This window comes from Homarus americanus, unplaced genomic scaffold (genome assembly GCF_018991925.1).
Source record: "Homarus americanus isolate GMGI-L3 unplaced genomic scaffold, GMGI_Hamer_2.0 scaffold29963, whole genome shotgun sequence".
Classification (NCBI taxonomy): Eukaryota; Metazoa; Arthropoda; class Malacostraca; order Decapoda; family Nephropidae; genus Homarus; species Homarus americanus.
The window spans coordinates 440,682-464,861 of NW_024743443.1; the positions used below are offsets into that span (position 1 = coordinate 440,682).

The 24,180-nt window shown below is 40.9% G+C and overlaps 1 protein-coding gene across 1 annotated transcript; it reads right to left on the reverse strand.

Moving 5' to 3' along the window:
• Positions 1-1,560: 1,560 nt before the first annotated feature.
• LOC121877163 (arylsulfatase D-like) lies at positions 1,561-23,067 on the reverse strand. The gene is made up of 11 exons (XM_042382774.1): positions 22,174-23,067; positions 15,755-15,857; positions 11,602-11,727; positions 9,292-9,455; positions 7,206-7,352; positions 5,564-5,796; positions 4,669-4,841; positions 3,775-3,959; positions 3,250-3,361; positions 2,352-2,533; positions 1,561-1,913 (listed from the first exon to the last, which is right to left on the reverse strand). Exons 4-10 carry the CDS (start codon positions 9,352-9,354, stop codon positions 2,352-2,354), a joined length of 1,095 nt encoding a protein of 364 aa, XP_042238708.1. The 5' UTR covers positions 9,355-9,455; positions 11,602-11,727; positions 15,755-15,857; positions 22,174-23,067; the 3' UTR covers positions 1,561-1,913.
• Positions 23,068-24,180: the final 1,113 nt, after the last annotated feature.

Sequence of the window (24,180 nt, forward strand, 5' to 3'; positions counted from 1 at the left end):
GTGTGTCAGTGACCTGTGACCGGTTGGGCAAATCCCAGTAAAAAAAAAAAGTCCCCCCCTTACCAGGGGGTGGATCCAGGGATATCAAAAGTGGGGGGTCCAAAGTTACGGGTGAGGTAACATGGCGAGCACGAACCCACAGCTGTTTTTTTTTTTTTTTTTTTAGTCAGGGAGGACTGTAAGCCCTCCCATAATTTTGGAAATCTGACCAATACCATAGGTATCTTGAGGCCATTTTTAAGCCATATTGAACTTGATATTAGGATATATTTTGAGGTCAATAGTAGTTACTTTTTGCTATGCAAAATACTTGAAATCTAATACTGTACTAAAGAAGAATTATTGATTTTCTGATAAATGGGGAGATCGGACCCCAGCCTGGATCCACCTCTGCTTAAGAATTTCCGTAACAATATATTTAATTTTGCAATTTTGCAAATTACACTACCTCATAGTCTCCTAAGCTCCCGAGTAACCTACCAGTACAACGACTGACAGATCTATTTCATTTAATTTCTAATAGTTGATAACTAGAGTATGTACTTTACTAAATTAGATTACGTGTTTAAAGGTGTTTCGTTGATAAAGATTTATCAATTGAGTTTCAATTTCTGAATCTCTTTATTTTCTGGGATGGTCAGATGTGAGGATACAATACACAAGGTTTAGAACTTTAGACGAAGCATTTATTTAGTTTTTGTTACACTTAAGAGAACAATATAAGAGCTCTAAGCACATGACACATTACAAGGAAGAGGATAGATGTGAGTCATTCCTCTGGTAACGTCGAGAATGATGTTCTTGGAGTAACAACTTATCAGTTCATGAAGGTATATCAATTAGCATAGGTTAATAAGACAGCAAGATCTTCATTAAGCAGCTATAATAGTGTATGACCACAATAACCATTGGGCCTGATATTTGTACCCACCAATATCTTCAGGTCGAACAAGTCATAACTGGTACAATATCAGCGGTGGGTCACTCTATTGGGCTCTAGGGATCCTTGGTAAGAGTCTGGAGCCTTTATGTTTACATTTCTCTACCCTTTATTGCTACTTCTATAACTCAAAGAATCATGTCGGAATTAAGTAAGCCTTACTGCAGGTTAAAAAAACTTGTTAACTATTAATGGCATTGATTGGGAAATTTACCCATTACAAAAAGTTCTTAAATTATCCCAAACCCCTAGACATCAGTCAATGAAATCATGAATTCGGGCTTAGTTTTCAGTCACGTAACAATGCGTTCAGAGACAAATCATAACAAAAATAATAATGCTGCTACCTGCAAATGTAATAATTATTCATAGTAAATAAAATTTACAATAAAAAGTAAAATAAAATAATAATGATAACAATAACACTGTAATAATAATAATAAAGAACTGTAAAGAAAAAAATAAAATAAATAGTGAGTACCGCTTTATGTTTGTTGTGTTGTCAAGTAAAAGAAACAATTGAGACCTGCAATTGTGTGTAAACGAGGCAGAAAGACAGATCAGCAACCTGGGATTTGGTCACAATTTTCGTGATGCCATATAGCAGCAGGGTCTACCATTACACAACAAATTATGTTTCCAATATCTTCCCAGGCGGTAATAACTCACTGTTCGATAGCTGCCTACTACCTACTTCCTCAATTGTCATGACTCCATTTATGTGTGAAAGCTTTGAAGTCAAGCCTTAACAGATACAGGTCATTATCGAGATATGGATACCAAATACACGGTGTAAGACCTGTCAGTTATTTTACAGACAGTTAGATTTGACAATTACCACAGTGAACGGAAGGGTTGACGCCAGATTAAGTGTATGTTGCTCTGGAAGTCTCCGAACAATGAAGGTGGGTATGTCACTCGTTCTCTCCACTTAGCCAAATACTGCTTCAGTATTCCTGTCACCTGCATATACCTGTAAGATCATCATATGTTTGATTGGAAAACTAAAATATATGCTCTTATTACCACATGTCAACAAAGAGACAAAGATTTGTATTTTTCTCTTACGATCATAACAAAATAAAGGCTATTTTTTCTTATAGTTCCTCAGACAAACAATGAAGACTAGATATTTATTTCTGCATAACAAAGACAGTGATACATTTTTTCTACATTATCTCTATATATAAACAAATACTAATACTAAGCTAAAAACTGGTGCTAAAGAAAAACCTACAGAGTATTAAATTAAAATTTCACATAAATGGAAGTGAATAAACTTATTCACCCATTGAATAACTAAAAAGTATATAACAATGCCGATGAACAATATCCGAAGAACAAAAAGAAATATGTTAATTACTTTAGCCTATTTAATTTTCTACGACTATATCCGTTTCTATTAACTTACTCAGTAGTGTTGGTAGGAATCGGGTGATCTTCGTAAGGGTCCTGCTGGAGGTTGAAAAGTGGGCTCGTGGCTGTAGTTGATCACATCATAGCACGAGCAGCAAGTCTTGAGTCCCCAGCCACACTGTGTACTCCCGGGCTTAAACTTATACCCTGCCAGTTGCATTTTGTATGTCGCATTACCTATTAAGAAAATGTGTCATACCAGAGATGTTGTTTCAGGTCCATGGTATATCAAATTCGATACAAGTGAACGTGGAAAAAACAGTTGCTGATGACATTGAATGTATAATTTTTCACATATCCGTTGAGACATTGTTACATAATTATTTGACAAATTTTATAACCGAATAACAGAACACATATCGAATGACAATCTAAAATAACTGTTGGTGGTATGTCATTCTCCAATTGTTACATTCTCAAACTATATGTAGACTGTCGGTTTATTGTTCACGTCTGTCAACTTCATAACTTATGTCAATCACTTCCGTTAGCATGAACGAACAGTTATTTTAGATTGTCATGAGATATGTGTTCTGTCATTCGGTTATGAAATTTGTCAAATAGTTATGTAACATTGTCTCAACGGATATGTGAAAAGGTGTATTTTAAAGGGGCATTACGTAGGTCGAGAGTTGTCTGTCTATAGAAGGTCCCCATCACTTTAAACTTTGAAATGAAGTGTAATAAAGAAAGGCAGTTTTGATATGTTCTGTTAGCACGTCGATGTTTGTGGTGGTTATTTTTTCTGTAAGTCTAAATATGTGTCAATGAATAGGTCTGAGGTTGTTTTAACTTAAACAGGTCTAATGGTGTTTCATCGTGAAGAAGTTATATGTGTTACCTTGAAGAAGTCAGAGAGTGCGTTACCTTGAACAAGTCAGAGAGTGCATTACCTTGAACAATTCTAAGTGCGTGTATTTCTCCTTTGCAATGATGGAGGAGGACCCGCGGTGGAAGCTGTTTACGGCTGGTCATCAAATCTCCAATGCTTACACCATCCAATTCCTGAAAAAATCCCAACCCTTTTTCACGTCACCGAGTAAAGTTAAGGCTCGTTGGACCGTACCGTGGAAGGTGAGAAAATTGTCCCAACTGTATCATGCTACACACTTACACAGCCTTGAGTCAAAGACCTGAGTCTGGTCTGCAATGATAAAAGTAACATGGAATCTTAGTTACCTCGGTTAGACATCCATGGAATTTGGTTCGACTGCTTGTAAGATACTTTTTCGTGTTACAATCAATTGCGATCATTTAATAGAAAATATATCAGCCTGGATTCACGGCATATTACAGAATGATTTGTTCTTTTCTTTAAACCAAACACTAGTTCCTGTAGACTATGAGTTTTAAAAGTCCTGGTGTGGTGGGCTTGTATCCTAAGAGGCAGGTGGTTGTACTAGCGGTGGTGGACTTACCCTTTGAGGTAGGTGAGGCATTAGTTGAGACAGGGGTGGGAGGCCAGTGAGGTGGAGTGTGGTGGGTAACAAGTCCAGCATGGAGATAGGGGTGTCGTCAGTGACTCCGGCCGGTATGTGACCTGACCAGCGGTAGATCCCCGGCACACGTATTCCACCCTCAGTACCACCTGCACATTTACCTCCTGAAGATCAGTAGAATGTTTTTGCGATATAAGGAACTTTGATTTTTCATCCCTTCCTTATAGATAGTTTTATATTACGTATTGATTTTAATGTTTTGCTTTACAGGAGGGAGGATTGTTAAACAGGTAAAGAACAATGAGGGACATAGACGCCAACAAGGAGAAGACAGTAAATGCATTACATGAAAAATATTAGCCCCTGACTTACATATTTTACTATCATTATATATTCATTTACATTTCTTTAATTTTCTTCACACAACTGCTCTACCGACATACGGATACATCTTATTGAAGTATACCAGTTGTTTTCCTTTGGTAAATTAAGCCTGTGGTTCTAAATCGTCCCTAACCAGAGACTAATAGACTACTTCACTACTGCCTCTTTAAGTGTCTACAGGAAAGCCGGGAAATTAAGGGATGATTGTCTGAAGGAGGGTCAAAGAGCTGCTGTGATCAGATCTTTTAACATATGCAATCAAACTTTTTTAATTTGGGAAAAATAGATAAACTAAGGCAGTTTAAATACACATTTTTTACACGGTCATTTTATCAATATATATTTTTTAAGTACTAAAGGATAAAATTAACCAAGAAAATGAAAATTTCTAAATTAAATGCAATATTAAAGTTTACCAGAACATTGTCATATCTCTAAGAAGTATCTCTAATTTGCTCTGACATCACGGATAAGTACAAGTAAGCTGACCCTTGAAGCGTCCATTATAGCCTCCAACTCGCTCGCCGTTCTCTCTGGCCTCCAGGTGGCCCCCGTGGTCTGACGTGAAGTAAATTAAAGTATGTTGATCCAGGCCATGTTCTGTGAGAGCATTCAAGATCCTCCCTACCCCGTCGTCCATTTCCTCAACATTATCACCATACCTGCAATCACGAATGCTTACTGGTTGCTGTTGTTCACTATTTACGTTCACTAGAGTGCACTAAATTCAATGTTATCTTCTGTATATAATAAACAGAGCACAGTACTAAACAGGAAGATTAATTTAAACCAACATTAGATAGTTCTGGTGATAATTACTATTGAGGATAAGGGAGGGAGTAAGCCACTGGTGGATGGCTCAATGTACTGTAATTCTCACGAGATTCTGAGGCTGTGGAGGACAATAAAAGTTTACTCATGCAAAAACTTAATACAAGTACAGTATGTGGCTTTCCTGGATTCCTTATCGGTTATCCATGGTGATGTGATATTATTATTATTATTATTATTGTTAATTATTATTATTATTATTATTATTATATATTGTTATGTTCCATATCTTGAATCTAGGACAGATTCAGACAGTTGACGTCAGAGTTAAACCCGAGTTTTAACTAATGATGGTAGGTAGTAGAAATAACTAATTCCAATAAAATTAATTTATAATATTGGAATTAGTTAATTTTACCGCCACACCACCCCGTTAAGTACTGTACTGCGGTGTCCCTCAGGACTAATTTTATTTAAAACTCGGGTTGAAATACGACGACCCTCTTCAAGGGAAGATGTTGTTTAATAATACGGGCGTCAGTATCCACGGTAAGTGCAACACAGAACCAATGGCGAACGGGACCGACAGACACAGAGACCTGTATGAACCAACCGTCCGTGTTTGCTCCGTCCACTCATGTTTGCTGCTGTGAACATGGGAATGTGGACGTGAGTGAAGGAGTGGTAGAGGAAGAAGGGACGATCGTCTTGGGCGTGATGAGCAATAAACTTAACGGAGTGATCCACCAGCCGCTGTGAGAGGCCAGCAAGCACCATCGGTTGCTCCAACACCCGCTCATCATCCATCAGGATACTGTTCATGATTCGCATCATCCAAGGTGATGCCTTATTGGGTTTGTCAAACATCACTAAGTTACCATTCAAGATATATCATGTTTATTTAATCACTGTTGACCATTCCTAACGCAATTCTTAAAATAAGTCTGAAATTCGGTTGTTTAGCCAGGTGGGGTTAAGCGGTCTCTTTCAGTCTCATTTGACAATTAAAACATGGCCGGTAGAGCACATACTGTACATGGATACAAATTAGTAGATTAGCTCAGAGTAATTTCCTTATCCAAAAATATTGAATGCTTCTTCTACATATATTTTGTTATTATATTAATGTCCAGGAATACTTTACGGTAAAATTATGGCTTTGAAGATGATGGCTTAAAGTTTAATTCCTCGATGATAATAATCTATGCTTAATCCTCAACAGTCCATCCTCCTCACAGGGTTAATCAATGGTCTGTAAATTGATTACGGGTTGGCTGATTATGTAAGAATCTCTTCCCCTATCAATTTAGTCACCGTTATAGGCTTTAATTATCCTATGATTAAAATTTAGAATGTTATACAATGTTTGGGCTCCGGTGTAAAACTTCCTACACTTACTACACTCAGGGCTAAGAAGTCGCAGTATCAATGTTTTGGCATAAACTTATGGCTCTGACACATTTACACGTAGATGATGTAACCTTTAGAAGAATATGACAATTGCTAAGGGTGTACGAAATGCCAGGAATCAGTAGTAATGAATTGGGTATTTGGACCATCTATATAAACGGATCAGCCATGGTCTTGGGATCCATTGATGGTTTATCTTGTATAAACGCCTTGTGAGCGTCGTGGCGAACATTGGAAACATGTATTTTCGATCGATCAATCACGGCACCTTCATCATATGTAAGTGTTGGCGACTACGATTTTCCACTCTAAATGTTTTGGGTTGTTTGTACCAGTCCTTCCAGATTTTGTATGTCTGGGGCTACAGTTTTTTATTTGACCCCAGTCTCTGTCTTCCGCTGATCCTCCTACCCTCAATTTTACCCAACATAATTTCTTCCATTATCCTCCCTTCCATATTTATATGACGAAAGTATCTAATATTTATTATTCTATAAATTTCCAGTATTCCTCTCGTTGCTGGAACGAGTCTTTCTAACTTTTCGTAAATTCTTATTGATTCCTGGATTTTCGGACCCCTAGTACCTCTTCTCTAATGTTCAGTAACAAATGAGTATTTTTAATATTGTAATGCCTACTTCTATTCATCCAGCTTTTCAAAATGTTGATATGTTTACAAAAGAGATAAACGTGGGAAAAACAGATTGTACTTCAAATATTTCTTAATCTCAAAGATTCCAAACTAACCCAATCCTACAATTAGCATTAGTTACATTAAGAATGAGGCTTAATTGGTCTGGGGACTATTAAGACTAGAAGTCATTTAGTTATTCTTCAATACATACCAGCCACCACCTATCGGTGGAAGCGGTAGTGTGAAAACGTGAACCATATATGAACAGGGCGAAGGGCAGCAACACGAAGACGACACCCCGCTGACCCTTACACCCCCATAGCGTCACTCCAGTCACTAACATTATGGTCACCAGCATCTGATAACACATAGATAAATATATAGATAGGTGTTATTTAGTTAATAATCTTCATTCAAATTTACATTTGACTCAGCACGTACAGTTGAGGAACAAATTACCAGGACACTTGTCAATATCTGGCATGTACTTCAGGGTTATAAACCTTATTTGATTAATTTATGTCTAATAGCGCTGCTTATCATTACATATTATTCCAGAATCACAAAATGGATAAAATATCTTCTTGCAAATAGAATTTGAGAAGGTATGTTAGAATTCCAATCGCTCTCACTTAAAGATCCTCAAGTGTGAGGAATTATGTCCGCAACTGTACATAACGGAAATAAGCTTACGAACAATGACATTTTAATTCAACTAAGGAGAGCTGAAGCAAGAAGATTATCTCTTCAATGACTTGATCCCTTTAGTGGTACGACTTAACCAACCTGCACCCAGTTACTCTCACTTGAGACCACGCAAATGATTTTTATGTCCATTTGCCTGGCGGACAATTTAATATTTTAACGGAAGTTTGTCAGGTGCTGCTCGACTCACCCCACATGTTTAACCAGTGAGTCATCAGTGTCCCAGGATTAGTGACCTACTGTACGTCAGGTGCAGGTTAATTTACCTCTACATTCAGCTGCCAACCCGCCTCTAGTTAGTCGGTCAACTTGACAACATTTCAAAGTAACCAACAACCTAAGAAAGGCTGTAGACGTGAGGTGACAGGTGTTATGACCTCACATGACAAGTGTTACCGCCACTGATTATAGGGTAGGTGATATACACAGTAAATTTGAAGGTTTTGAGAAGTTTATTTAAGTTTCTAAAAAAAAACCGGGAAAGCAAATTGTTCCCTAAAATTTGTCAGGGCAAGAAAACAGAATATCCAGGCAAGTAAATTCCAAAGGTCACTTACACATCCGGGAATTAACCTTTTAGGAAATGTAACTTAATCCATTGCCTGCGGTGAATTAAATCTTCTTTAGCACAATTGTCAACTACTAAAAAAATGATTAAGTTATCATACATACTATAGGCTAACGTCGTATTTGACAGTAGTTCATGTATTCAAAGTGTCAATGAACCAAATTCTGTTAATATGATTCGTCTTGAAATAATGTACGTAAAAGATAAACAGTCTCTCACTCTCTCTCTGTCTCCCCTCTGTGTCTCTGTCTCGCTCTCTCTACAAACAGAGAGTAAACACCAGAGGCAGAACACAATGAATATGAACGAGGGGAAACCCGACATACATGTCTTATTAACTTAGTATGATAGAGAAAGGTGAATACCCCTTTACTATACCTAGTTGGTGTCAATGGTGTAATTGTACACACAGATTCTTTAGTTAGTTACTGTAGCGTGCCTTAACTGGGACCTGAAACACGCCTTAACTGGGACCTGAAACACGCCTTAACCGGGACCTGAAACACGCCTTAACTGGGACCTGAAACACGCCTTAACCGGGACCCGAAACACGCAAATTGGAGCTGAATCACGCCTTGGGCTGAAACACACCTTACCTAGTGGTGTATCTGGAGCACGCCTGGAGGACTTGTTTAGGAATGTGTAGTTGCGAGCTGGGGGACATTTCTAATAACAATGGAGGGAGGACTGCCACGCAAAGAGTGTAAAAAGATACTAATTTAATATTCGGTATAAATGTATCTACCAAGATAATCCCCCAAGACAGGTATGGTATTGAGGAGTCAGAGTTAAAAGCTGTCTGATAAATGTTCTCACTCAATTAACCTTCACCATCACTAGGTGACATAAACGGTGCATTAATACTGTAGATTATTTTGTAGAAAAGACGTTTACCTTTGGCAGGATTATAATATGTGATATACAAAGAAACTAACAACTGTTGCTCACCTCCAAGGGCAAGACATCTAGATGAAAGAATCATAAATAGCCGGAATGTGTAAAGAAAATGTGTGACTTACACTACCTGGTAAACTGTGTTATCCGGAGGTAATGTGAAAAAGGGATGAGGACTTCCCATCTCTTGCATCAGGGTTGCAGGGACGCCAAAGAAAGACTGGAAGCCATGTAGGTGCGGTCCCCGACAACCTCGTCCGAAAAGGCCGCATCGAGAACCCAGGTGCCACTTGCCTGTCAATGTTATTTGTTTTCATGTGCTGGAAACATTTTTAGTCATATTGATATCTAATTTGTGAATATATATATATATATATATATATATATATATATATATATATATATATATATATATATATAAATCAGGAAAAGGAAACAACGGAGCACCTTAGCTTTTCGTCTTTATTCAAGACATCTTCAGAGGCAACTGGATTCCATGGACAGAGAGGCTTAAATATACAGGTTGACCTTAAAAACATGAGGTCAGGTCATAATGATGTCATCCACTAGTCCCCACCCAACACACGTAGAAAGTAAGAGAAGGGTGGTTGACTAGTCAGGTCAGGTAAAAAATAAGGGACCCACTAAATAACTATCATACATCTAGATCAAAGGTTTTCAAAGCATTTTTAACCTTGGGCCACTGACAAATAAATTTATGTAACATATTATCAGTTTTGACAGAGTACATTTGACAGAGTACCGCATCAGAGGCTTCTGAGAAAAATTAAGGCTCATGGTATCGAGGGGAAAGTTTTAAATTGGATAAAATCATGGCTCACCGATAGAACGCAGAGGGTCAGCGTAGATGGTGTTAAATCTGAGTGGGGCCGTGTAATCAGTGGGGTTCCCCAGGGGTCAGTACTAGGCCCACTCTTGTTCATAATCTACATAAACGATCTAGATACTGGGATCAGTGATGACATAAGCAAGTTTGCGGATGACACCAAAATAGGGCGCAAATTAATTCAGGGCAGGATGCAAATGCATTACAGGAGGATCTAAATAAACTGCAGGGTGGTCTGAAAAATGGTGAAATTCAACACCAGCAAGTGCTTAACATATGGAAGAACAACTACTTATAATGTATACAGCCTTAACAACATCAACCTAGAAGTCGACTTGTGAAAGAGACCTAAGGGTACTTGTAAGCCGGACCTACGGCCCTAAAACAGTACGTTAATGTTCGAAATAAGGCAAACAGAGTATTAGGTTTTATATCTAGAAGTGTAAAAGGTGCAGAGGTCTTATTGCAACTTATCTTGCGCTAGTCGCGCACCTCGATTATGCGGTTCAGTTCTGGTGCCCTTATTATAGAATGGATATAAATTCACTGAGTCGGCGCAGCGAAGAATGACAAAGTGATTTCGGGAATTAGAAACCTTCCATATCAGATATATTAAAAAACTAAACTTGCATTCCCTGAAAGACAAAAGAGTGCGGGGAGATATGATAGAAGTATTTAAGTGGGTGAAAGGAATCAATAAAGGTGATATAGATAAAGTTCTTATAATATCCGAGCAGGATAGGACTCGAGCAACGGATTCAAGTTGGATAAGTTTAGGTTTAGGAGGAGATAGGAAGAAACTGGTTCACAAATAGGGTGGTAGACGAGTGGAACAAGCTTAGCAACTTTCTAGTAGGAACTCTGGAAAGTTTCAAAAGGAGGCTAGATAGATTCATGGATGATAGAGAGTAGTAGTAACTCTCGACAGGAGGTACCATGCACAGGCCAACCGGCCTATTGCAGACTCCTTATTTTCTTATGTTCTTATGTTCTTATCACTAAGGTTTATTGATTTTAATCCCATTGCTTGGGAAAAAAGCTTAGACGTATTTAAATCATCTTGTGTCACAGAAAGACTTCTGGTTGAAGCTAGTTTGATTAAGGAATTAAAATCAATAAACCTTAGTGATGGTCAGTTCAAAACTGATAATATGTTACATAAATTTAATATATATATATATATATATATATATTAAATAAGAGAATAAAAGAGATGAAAGTGGGCCCCATAGGCGTGGTGGCCGGTTAGGGGCAGATGACACATCACACCATAGAATCTTAGATTTATCCTTACCTTCGGTACATGAAGAGGCAATGTGGCCAATCCTGCACTTAACTACTTCCACTTATCCAAATATAACTTTAGGTACTTATTCACAGCTGGGTGGACAGGCAGGAGTACGAACCAACAAATAGGACAAGGTGTCCCATCGGCCTTACCAACCCACATATTATAGTATTAGTTTAATTTAAACTAAGCCCTAGATTCCACCACACATAGAAAAATAAGTACAGAACTATATTTTCAAAGTACTAAGAACTGTTACCTATAAATAGACAAGCAGACACGTTTACAGTAAGTAACAAACCTACCAACAGCAGCTGTGGTGTAATTGGCAGCGGTAAGGGCAGTGGCGAGGGTCACTTCGTCCAAAGGCAACCCAACTTTGACAGCAACAAAACCAATTACACCTGATGTACCCTTGCCTCCAACCAAACCTGTAATATACCCTATATTTATAGTGTCACGTTATATAAACAGTCACGGTCGTTATTCCGCAGTTATTTACATATGTCAGTATGCAGTCATGTAGGCTGTCAAATTTTACACTTCTTCAATAAATGGAAACTATATAATATAATTTGATGAGCTAATTTATAATAGGTTAATTACAGAAATCAGAGGGAAAACAAAATAACAGCAACGTGTAAATTACTTTAAAGAAGTAAGATTGATCAGTTTACTCTAAAGGGAAATAAACTATCGCCTGTTAGGTCGCGTGGTGCCACTAGTTGAGGTTCAAGATGCAACCATCCCACCCTAGCTCTCATACTCGCAGTTTTACCTGGTAATACTTGGTGATCCGTGGGGCGCTGGTACAGGGCTATTTTTTCCTTTTATCCTCTTCACCACTGATCGGTTTCTTAGCCGATTTACAAAGGGAAAATCTTGTCTAACAAATCTACTGACTTTTTTAGGAAAGAATATGAGGTAGTAGATAATGACGAAAATTACGATGTTATTTACTTAGACTTTAGCAAAGTATTTGACAGAGTACCGCATCAGAGGCTTCTGAGAAAAGCTAAGGCTCTTGGTATCGAGGGGAAAGTTTTAAATTGGATAAAATCATGGCTCACCGATAGAACACAGAGGGTCAACGTAGATGGTTTTAAATCTGAGTGGGGCTGTGGAACTAGTGGGGGTTCCCCAGGGGTCAGTACTGGGCCCACTCTTGTTCATAATCTACATAAACGATCTATTCACTGGGATCAGCAGTGACATAAGCAAGTTTCAGGTGACACCAAAATAGGGCGGCAGATTAATTCAGGGCAGGATGCAAATGCACTATAGGAGGATTTAAGTAAACTGCAGGAGTGGTCAGAAAAATAGCAAATGATATTCAACACCAGCAAGTGCAGCGTACTTACTATTGGAAGAACAAATACTGTCAATGTATACAGCCTTAACAACATCAACCTAGAGAAGTCGACTTGTGAAAGAGACTTTGGGGTACTTGTAAGCCCGGACCTATGGCCTAGAACACAGTGCATTTATGTTCGAAAGAAGGCAAACAGAGTATTAGGTTTTATATCTAGAAGCATAAGTAATAAGAGTGCAGAGGTCATATTGCAATTATATCTTGCGCTAGTCAGGCCGCACCTCGACTATGCGGTTCAGTTCTGGTGCCCTTATTATAGAATGGATATCAATTCACTGGAGTCGGCGCAGCGAAGAATGACGAAAGTGATTTCGGGAATTAGAAACCTTCCATATCAAGATATATTAAAGAAACTAAACTTGCATTCCCTAGAAAGACAAAGAGTGCGGGGAGATATGATAGAAGTATTTAAGTGGGTGAAAGGAATCAATAAAGGAAATATAGATAAAGTTCTTATAATATCCGAGCAGGATAGGATCATCACGGATTTAAGTTGAATAAGTTTAGGTTTAGGAGGGAGATAGGTAAAACTGTTCACAAATAGGGTGGTAGACGAGTGAAAGCTTAGCAAGATTCATGGACGATAAAGAGTGGTTGTAACTCTCGACGGGAGCTGCAATGCACAGGCCAACCGGCCTATCGCAGACTCCTTATTTTCTTATGTTCTTATGTTCTTATGTCTCTGTTACGCACTGTTGGCAAGTACTGGGCATGCACTGGCTCCCGAATGTATCTGAACCTGCTCCAGTGTTGGTCAAATCTGTTCTTGAAAGAGTTCACACTCGGTGCTGTCACCACACTCTCTGGCAGATTGTTCCAGGAGTTCACAACTCACTCCGAAAAAGTTACCCCTCACAGTTTTCCGGACTTGCGGCTTCTTTAACCTTGAGCTGTGGCCCCTTTGTGGGGCGAGCGTCCGCCAGCTCCAGGTAAGGACACTCTACTAGTAGTACCCTCTGTCAGTTGAGTCTACTACACAGTGTCAGCCCTCTAACTTACGTCAAATTACATTATAGAATAATGACATTAGAAAGAAAATTACTTCCTTCATGAAATAATCAAGATTAATTATGGAGCATGTATTCTTGAAATTTGATGTGAGGTTATAATGGTAGCCCTAGATGTAGTTGAAGTGCCAATTCATTAAAGTCATTTTCTTCATTATTTAAGCAAATGTATTAATATTTTAAAACTCATCATGTTTAAATAACGATAATAGTTTATTATTATAAATATGTTACCTTTGGTTTGTTTAATATTTATCCTGACAGTGATACAGCGGAAAATAGATCCACCAATCACATTCCCGATTCCTTACAGCCTTACTTCAAGTATTGTCAGGTAAAATACCAGTACGAGAGCTAGGGTGGGGTCGATGCATTTTTGTTTGACTGGACCAAATCATCAATGCAAAGCCGCAATTTGATAGTCTCCTGAGGAATTTTACCAACCAATACATAGACTCCAGTTTGCGAGGTGCCGTTAAGAAGGCTCCCATGCCACTGGCCTCGGGTTACTTCCCAACTAAATTCAAAGAGGCCATTATTACCCTAACAAAACAAGGAAAGAACCCCGCCGTCCCACTAAACTATAGACCGATCTCCCTCCTCGAAGTACCTGGAAAAATTCTAGAAAAAATCATCAATAACCGTCTGAGAAATCACCTGGAAACGACCAACAGAACCAATTGCAGACAATTTGGGTTCAGGAAAGGGAAATCCACCTCAAATGCGATAGCCCTGGCATGTGAGAACATAGCCAGATCCGCAGCGAGTAGTAGCCAATGTGATCTAACTCTCCGGGATGTAGCGAAGGCGTTTGACAAAGACTGGTATGATGGCCTAAAATATAAGCTCCTCCAACATGGACTTCCCACCAACATCGAAAAGCTGCTTTGTAACTTCCTTGATGGCAGGAATGCCAGACTGAGGGTGGGACGACACACGGGAGAGACCTTCCCACTCATGAGCGGAGTCCCTCAGGGCAGTGTCCTCTCCCACCCAATACATCATCTACACAAGTGACACCCCACCTCCTACCAGAATAGGCAACGAAGATATTATGTACAGGTATGCAGATGACATCACTCAAATAACAACACACCGAGGAAAATCAAGAGCACTACAGGTCGACAACACCAGACGGGAAATAGAAAGGGTAAATAACTGAAAAAAAGGAAATCTAAACCAGTCTCCCGAAATTCACAGTAATACCCTTATGCAGAAGGAAAACCCATCCATCAGTAACCAGCAATGCCCAAGGGAATACAAAAGCAGGGGAACCCTTCTGGGCCTGCATATATCCACGACAGGTTACTCCCACAATGTCAACACCAGGAAGGAAAAGGCAAGAAGAGAGCCGAGAAAACTCTACCTCTTTAACGCACTTCCTGAGAATATAAAACTCCGCCTGGTGACATCACTTATCATACCAATATTAACTTACCCAGCAGTACCTCTTCATACTACGAGCACCACCCAATTATTAAAATTACAGGGGGTCCAAAATGAAGCCATGAGGTTCGTCACAGGTGAAAGATACCCTTTCACCAGAACCACAGCCGAGATACATAGAAACCTGAGAATAAAACTCATCAACCAGCAGCTGCACACCATGGCCAGTAGAGTCTGGCAAAAGATAGAACACTCAGAGCAAGAACTCCTTCAGAGACTCCCACCATTCAACGACAACAACCATACATGGTTCCCAAAGAGTTACCAAATATCAAAAGGGTCCTTACCATCCCCGATCTATACGGCCAGGTCAGTCCACCTCCCCAGACCAGCATCCGCCAGTAGGGTCGGCGGAATATGAAATAAGTCCCTCTAAACACCCATATATGGGATAGGGTAGGCTGTCTAGTGCCTCTACCGACGGACAATAACTAACCCATGACACAACCCTAACACACTATTAGCTTAGCTTACTCACAGCAAGGCCAGCCCGCCCTCTCCTACCTCCTAAATTTATTCAATTTCCAAACTATAAACTTCCTTCCCCCACCTTTGATCTTCTTTCACCCTCTCTATCTCTACAAAAAAAAAAGAAAAAAAAAAAAAAAGCCCACTGAAGGTCATTTAACTTACCATAACGTGCTGGGTAGCGGCTGGTGAGCAAGGCAGCACGGCTGGGTCACACACGGTGGCCGCTGTCAAATGATGGGTGAGTCGAACACCTTGTCTAGCTAGCCTGTTGACAGCAACACAACACTCAAGGGTGACAAAGATAATGTTCATATGTGGTTGAAGAGAAATGATTGTTATTAGCGTATGATTAGACGACTATGAAGAATACCGCTTCCATTTATTTAGTGTTACTTTATCATATCTAATATTGATAGTGGATCCCTATGTAGTCTGGATATGGCATATATGTTGTATACTAAGCATTGTGTACTGTACACAAAATGGCAGTGTTGGGACACTACCTTAACTGCCTTGCTTACTGTACCTATGGAGGAGAGCAGGGCACTTACTATACACATACTATGCATTCTCTTATATAAGCGTTATTGGGGGCAGCCACATATCCTCGTTGCCTCCCCTTCCCTCCCGCACCCGTTCTGGCGCCCATGAGAAGCAAGATGAACTTTAAGGTAGGAAGATTTTAAGATAACAAAGAACAAGATAACCTTAGAACTTATGATTAAAACTAAAGAGACATCTAAGTTTGAGGTTAACCCACCGCTGATTTTTATAATTTGTAAGGGAATGACTAAACGTTTATTCACTTTTTAAAATGTTTTCTAATAGGACACAAAAATCAAAGACTCCTTGATCTATTGTATAATTTCTACTATTATCCCAATGTTATAATGGTAAAAATAGGGGATAAGGATGATATTATTTTGTTTTAAAACATTCCCCGTACGGTTATCTATACAAGGCTTTAGGTTAGAGTCTAACCTAAAGCTTTGTATAGATAACCGTACGGGGAATGTTAGACAATATGAATTTTTTCTTTGTGGAGTCGAAAAATATTAAAAAGCAGACGGATACTAAAACAGAAATGATGCATAAAAAACGATTCATAACACAAATGACAAAACAAAATCGACTCTCCAAACAGTTAATGTATAAGGATGAAGTTGAAAGTTCGAACTAGCGTTTGTTGTTATGTGAAGTTGATAAGGTTATGTTATTCAAGGGTGAAGTACCTGATAGGGTTGTGGACCGTAGTGGGTACAAAATTAATGTCCTGTATTCGTGTGTGTGTGTGTGTGTGTGTGTGTGTGTGTGTGTGTGTGTGTGTGCACAGGGTGGTGTTATGCGTCTATTGTAGTAGCACTATGTTAAGTGTTAAGGTGCAAGCACTGCTTGCTTCCTCTAGCTTTCAGCAACAACCGCTGGCGAGCCCTCGTGGTGAACAGGTTAAGCAACTTGCATAAGTCTTCCCCTGCCAGTACACAGCCTCCTGCTATGCCTCCTCGTGGCAACACACGGTACCTGGGTACCTCGTGGGCCCAGGCTAGACCAGCAGGGGATCTCGGAGTAGTAGTGGGCCCCAGAGGGACGGCGCATAGGCCCACTGGCATGTGGATACGTTCTGGCGCACACCAACCATTGCTCCGCTGCCTTGCGGATTAACCTTCGTAGGTATAAGGTTACGGGAGTAAACTCCAAACAAAATCTCTGCAGTGGAGCCCCGCACCAAGCAGACATGCTTACAGAGCTCCAACAAGACCCTAACAGCGGTATAGGCGGAAGAGGTGACCACCATGGGAACTCAATGACTTCACCGGTGGACGAAGGCAATGCATGATGGACAAGCTACAAAGGCGAAACAAAACAAACTGGGCTATTGGCAGTCCATTGAAACTCTCCCTCTCCCCAGTCATTGCAGCACTTACACCACTGGATCAGGAAAAGGGAGAGCCAAGATGTGTGGTTGCAGCCTGCACTCCTGCCTCACCACATAAATCAACTCATGCACAACCATCATCCGGCTCATCATACTCCTCATCATCATCAAAACCCCTATACCCCCAAAAAGTTCAATAGCGACGGACAGGTGGCGACGGGGACAGGCAGAGAAGACTGCCAGGAGTCTCTAGTCACAATTCTGTTCATGGACGGCACAGATAAGATGGTCGCTCATGCACTGGGATCTAGGCAGCAGTGCAATCCGGTCCTGTCTGTGTGACTGAGCAGCCCTTTCGAGTAGCCACTCTGCTCACCCCACATGGGGAGGGTTGGAAAAGGTGCCCTAAACACAGTTTGCATAAAGAACCAACCTGACTGGGCACCGCATCCAGTAAGGTCATCCTTATTCGGTCAAAAACACAATTATAATCACAAAAATGGCTGCTGAGATTCAATGTCACGAAGTGTAAGAGGCTGCACCTGGCGAGTAAAGGGGCGTATCATATAAACCAACGGGATGAAGAAACTGCCTTTTGAGACAGAATGTGAGAAGAACCTAGGTGTGTATGTTGACAATGAGCTGAAGTTCTCGGGCGATTGGGAGAATAAGGCAAATCAGGCAAATAAATTATTGGGTCTTATAAGAAGGTCGTTCAGATATCGTAACGATCGTCAAGAGTGAAGTGCTTCCCCATCTGGAGCACTGTCACCCCGTCTGTTTCTCGAGATATGCTAGGGACTGTCAGTTGGTTGAAAATCTCAAAGGAAGGCCACCAGACTTGTGCCTGCACTTCGGCACCTCAATTACCCTGAGAGATTGGAACGCCTGAACTTGCCTAGCTTATACTACAGACGGGCAAGGGGCGAAGTAAATGAGGTGTATAAGCATCTCAAGGGGCACGACTCAGTTGAGTGTCCTTACTTGGAACTGGCGGACGCTCGCCCCACAAGGGGTCACAGCTCAAGATTGAAGAAGCAGCAGTTCCAGAAAACTGTGAGGGCAAACTTTTTCGGAGTGAGAGTTTTGAACACTTGGAACAATCCGCCAGAAAGTGTTGTGACGGCACCGAGTGAGCTCTTTCAAGACCAGACTTGACCAAACCTGGAGCAGGTTCAGGTACATTCCGGAGCCGGTGCATGCCCAGTACTTGCCAACAGTGCATAACAGAGACGTGACCGATCGCCCAAGCGGCTAACGAGCCGATAAGTGGTAAAGAGGATAAAAGTAAAAGTAAAAGTAAAACAAAAGCAAACTATAAAACCTCTTATGGTGGCTGCATGGAATGTCAGGACCCTTCTGGATACTGGCACAAATTAACGTCCTGAAAGAAGAACTGCCCTTGTAAAAAGAGCTGGCTAGGTATAACATCGACATAGCAGCCATTAGTGAGTCCTGCTCCCAGATGAGGGCCGACTCACAGAACGGGGCTCTGGCTATATCTTCTTCTGGAAGGATAAGCCTGCTGCAGAGAGAAACTGCATTTATGGAGTTGGCTTTGCCATCCGCCAATGCATGCTACACAGGCTAACTGAATTGCCTGTTGGGATCAATGAGCACCTCATGATGCTCAGAGTCCCCTTTTTCATCAGTGCATATGCCCTAACACTGGATGCAGAGGATGATATCAAGCAGGCCTTTTATGCTAACCTTTATCCCCAGAGAAGATAAGATTGTGCGCCTAGGTGACTTCAATGCCAAAGTTGGCAGAGATGCTGACATTTGGCAGGGAATCATAGGGAGAAATGGACTAGGCAAGTATATCCAACAGAATACTCCTCCTCAGCAAGTGTGCTGCACACAACCTTACTATCACCAATACCTTGTTTAGGCAGGCCGACAAGTTCAAGAGTTCGTGGCAACACCCACATTCCACAATCCAAACACTGGCATCTCATTGACTTCATCATTGTCAGAGAAAGAGATCGCCGAGATGTCCTCGTTACCTGAGCCATGCATGGCTCACGTCACTGCGACACTGATCATCGGCTCATCAGAGCCAAGCTCTCACTTCATGTCGCCCGCAAACGGCGAAGGCAAAGAGCCTCCAGAAATTTTTTTAACACTAATCGTCTGGAGGCTCCATTGGTAGCACTTGTTTTCAGAGAGCAGCTCAAACATGGGCTGATAAACAACCCAACAACAAATAACCCAAATCCCAGTGCCGAATGGGGCGTTCTCAACACTGTCGTGACAAAAACCTGCAGAGAGGCCCTTGGCCAGATCGAAAGAATAAACCAGGACTGGTTTGATGAAAATGATCCTGAAATCAATGGACTCATCAATGATAAACGTGATGCTTTAACTAACTAACTAACTAACATCGCAAACTAAAGACCGACTGGTTTAAAAATAAAGCATGTGAAACGCAAAAAACTTGCAGATCAACACAAGATGCGTTAATTTTTCAATTCTACTAAAACATTTTTGGGGCCAATCACTCATGGCGCAGCCCCACACTCACCCGACGGTAACTCAATTATTAAAGACGAAAAAGGCATTCTTCAGCGCTGGAAAGAGCACTCCCATTCGCTACTCAACCGAAACACTGGTGTGGATGTCCTGTCTACCCAGCAGGTCCCTCAGCATTCAGAACTGACCCATCTCAGCTATCCTCCATCCGTGGATGAGGTAGCTACTGCCATTAAGCAGATGAAAAATAACAAAGCCCCAGGGCCTGATGGAATCCCAGCCGAGGTGTATAAAGCAGGATGACCTCTGCTTACCAGCAGTCTCCACTCTCTCCTGGAGTATATATATGGGAAAAGAAGGAAATCTTCTAAGGTCATAAAGACGCTTCCATCGTCAATATTTATAAGGGCAAGGGAGACCAGTCAGACTGTGGCAACTACTGCAGGATCTCGCTGCTGTTTGTAGCTGGCAAAATTATTGCCCGAATCCTCCTGTGGCGGAAATCTTCCTCCCCAGAATCCCAATATGGCTTTAGACCATCACGTGGCACTACTGACATGATCTTTGCTATCCGCCAGATACAGGAAAAGAGCAGAGAACAGCGTCGTGACGTGTACATGCCTTTCATTAACCTAACTAAGGCCTTCGAATCGGTCAACAGGGAAGCCCTCTGGTGGACCCTCAGCCGTTTTGGCTGCCACCTAAAATTTATCGCCATTGTGAGGCAACTCCACTATGGCATGAACAGCAGTGTCCTTCACAATAGCACCCATTCTGAGTTCTTCCCCAACCAAATGGGGGTAAAACAAGGATGTGTCCTGACACCAACTCTCTCTTCCATTTTCTTAGCTGCCTTCCTTACTCTTGTCAGTGCCAATTCAGCCGGCGGGGCGGACATTGAGTACCGGACGAAGGGTCTTTTCAACATAAGACGACTCCAGGCAGGAACAAAGGTATCGGGAGCTTCCATTACTGAACTTCATTATGCGGACCACCTCACCCTTGTCGCTCAAACTGAACACGGTCTACAGGAGATCCTGAACACCAATACAGATGCGTATGCACACTTCGCCCTTGAGGTGAATGTATATAAGACTTTGATTCTCTTTCAGCCTGCCCGTGGTTTAGCCACACCTCCACCATCCGTCCAGCTTAATGGTACTACCCTCTCTAATGTAACCCACCTTCAGGATCCAGGCTCCCACCTGTTCACCACTGCGGCGGACATCGATGAAGAGAATCAACATTGGATCAGATGTGCATCTCAAGCCTTTGACAAACTCCGTACCTTTGTCTTCAGCGAGGGAGCTTAAATTATCTACAAAGTTGCACGTATATCGAGTAGTGGTCCTCCCCACCCTGCTATATGGCAGCGAGACATGGGTCACATACAGAAGACACCTCAAGACACTTGAAAACTTTCAGGAGCATCGCGGCTACCATTATCCGTGAGCAACTACGTTGGACTGGCCATGTTTACTGTATGGACAACCGTAGACTGCCAAAGCAGCAACTTTACAGTCACCAAACGAATAGTGAACGTAACGCCGGCGGGCAACTGAAATGTATAAGGATAGTCTTAAGGCAAACCTTAAAAAATGCCAAATTGACCCCCTCACCTGGGAGATGATTACTCCACACTGTAACGCTTGAAGGAGCACCACACGAGAAGGTGTCAATACTTTCGAGTTAGCCCAACTGCAAACCAAGGCAGACAAGCACCAACGTAGGAAAGACGCTGCCATTACCCCTCCTGCATTAGATGTAGCCCTCTACATGTGCCACATCTGTGAATGATCCTGCTGCTCCGGTATCGGCCTCTCTAGTCACCTCAGAGATCACCAACGAAGGTGACATCCTTAATAACTCATATCATTTTATCATAGCTTGACGATCGTCATACTCGATTGCGAGTGACACCTAATTAGTAGTAGTGTGTATGTTTAATGAATTACTGAACTGGTTCCAAAACATTTAAAAAATATCTCTGAATGTTTGTTTTTGGAATCCATGAAAAAAAGTTCAACTGTTTTTGTTATAAATCTATGGTTTCAGAATTGACATTACACTTATTTTCCAGTCCATTAACTCACTTTAAATATTTTCACACATACACACACACACACACACACACGCACACACACACACACACACACACGCGCGCATACACACACCAGGAGCAGCAACCTTGCCAACTTTACACACTTGTCATGCAGACGGAGATACAACATACCTGTCGATGTTCGGCGTGTTAATGGTAGTATTGCCGTAACAGCCAAGATCACCAATGCCAAGATCATCTGCCACTAGCACCACCACATTAGGTCGTCGATATTGTTGTTGCTGTTGCAGCTTTTGTTGTTGTTGCTCCTCCTCTTGTTGCTGTTGCTCTTGTTTCCCAATAGGCTGCGCACTCTGTTGCAATCCATCTTCACTGCCCACCACTACCACCACCACCACCATCATCATTCCTACAGCACCCCAAAATACTGCCATCGCCAATACCCACTTCCTTGCCACCCTGTCTGTGTAGAAGTTGGTAATAATCGCTGATATAACCAGTACATCATATATATTATTCCTTAAATATTGAATGTATTTATCAAGTATCACAGACTAAAGTTCTCACAGCCGAAAGTGAATTTGATGGTTTCTTTGAAGATAGTCACTACTCATCATAATAACCTGTGATACTCATTTATTATCACCTTTTCTCTATGTTTATGAACAAGTGTATTGTCCACACTACATCTGTACAGAGAAAAAACTAACCTGAAGCAAATTGGATTACTCCAGGGCTAAGGTATCGTAGTGAATAAGTGCCAAATAATATAAACTTTAGTCTACATGATCAAATTGGCTGCCTTAAGCTTGGATACACGTTTTAGCTGTTCATTTTTTGCTCGTATCTAAGATGAAGGCGGCCATTTTGAACATGTATTGTAGAATAAACTATACTATTAAACAAATTATTTTTATTGAGGGTAAATCATTACTTAACTTGTAATACCCATAACTCCATAACCGTTGAGAATTGGACCTTTGTTCATTGAGTATTTTTGACTGGAATGACCTCATAAATAAACTCTCTAAGGTCATGGAACACCCTGTATCTAATATACTATAGGACTAGGCGTGTGTCTGTCTGTCTGTCTGTCTGTCTGTTCTGGGCAGCCGAAACGGCACAATCGTTTTTCATCAAACTTGGTGGAAAAATCGCAAAAAATTCGTAGAGTGGAACAAACCTGGTCCCATGTCGATGGCTTCTTTAGGAAGGCATTAATTAACCATTTTATTTATGATGGAAAATGATGCAAGTCTACGGACTTGGCACACCCTAATTAACCATGCAAGTCACGCACCCTCATTCCATGTACGCTAGCAAAGCAAGAGCTTGCAAACTTTCACTGGGCACGAACGTGCCTGCGATCTGTTATCATCTATTTTAATTGTTGCTGTAGACCCCAGGAAAACCCAGTGTCATCCTACCTCTTCGGGCTGGGGCGGACAAGACCAGTGGTAGGGGAACACTATTTGAAAGACTCGGTGGAGACCTATGCAAAAATATTACTGATATGCATACCAATGACTCGGACATCACCTCAGCACTGCCTAGACATAAATAAGCTGTGATGTCACACGACGACTTTTACGTTCAATTTTCGATTGTTTTTCATTTTTCATACATATAGGCTACCCGAAATTTCATTTTATTAACACAGAGGTAACTAGACACGTACAATACATGTGGACACAATAGAATATTGTTGATACGTCGTTTGAAATAAACCATTTTTTTTTTTTTTTTACAAAATTTATGCCTTAAGTTTGACAATATGGAGTAAAAGGTGAAACAAAATAAAGAGAAGTGTTTCTTTTAGACAGATTTATTGTTCGTGATAATTATATTATCTTGACTTTTCCTTATCACCAAATAGAGGTCTCGTACAGAGGTGAATGTAAGGAAAGTGATCGGAGTTCATTTTGGCCTACGTAATCACAAACGCTGTCAGGATTGGTAAAGACTGCCCCCAAACGTGTGTAGTGGGCCATGGTGACCAACCCCCCAGACATGAGGAGACTACCATGATTAAATTATCTCTAATTTATATCTTAAAAACATGACTATTCCATATTTAGATTCTGTTAACTATATGGCCAGGAATCAATCAATGGGTGAGTTAAACGCCCGTCACTTAGAATAGATAAACAAGGCCTTCACTCTCTTACTCACCAAACG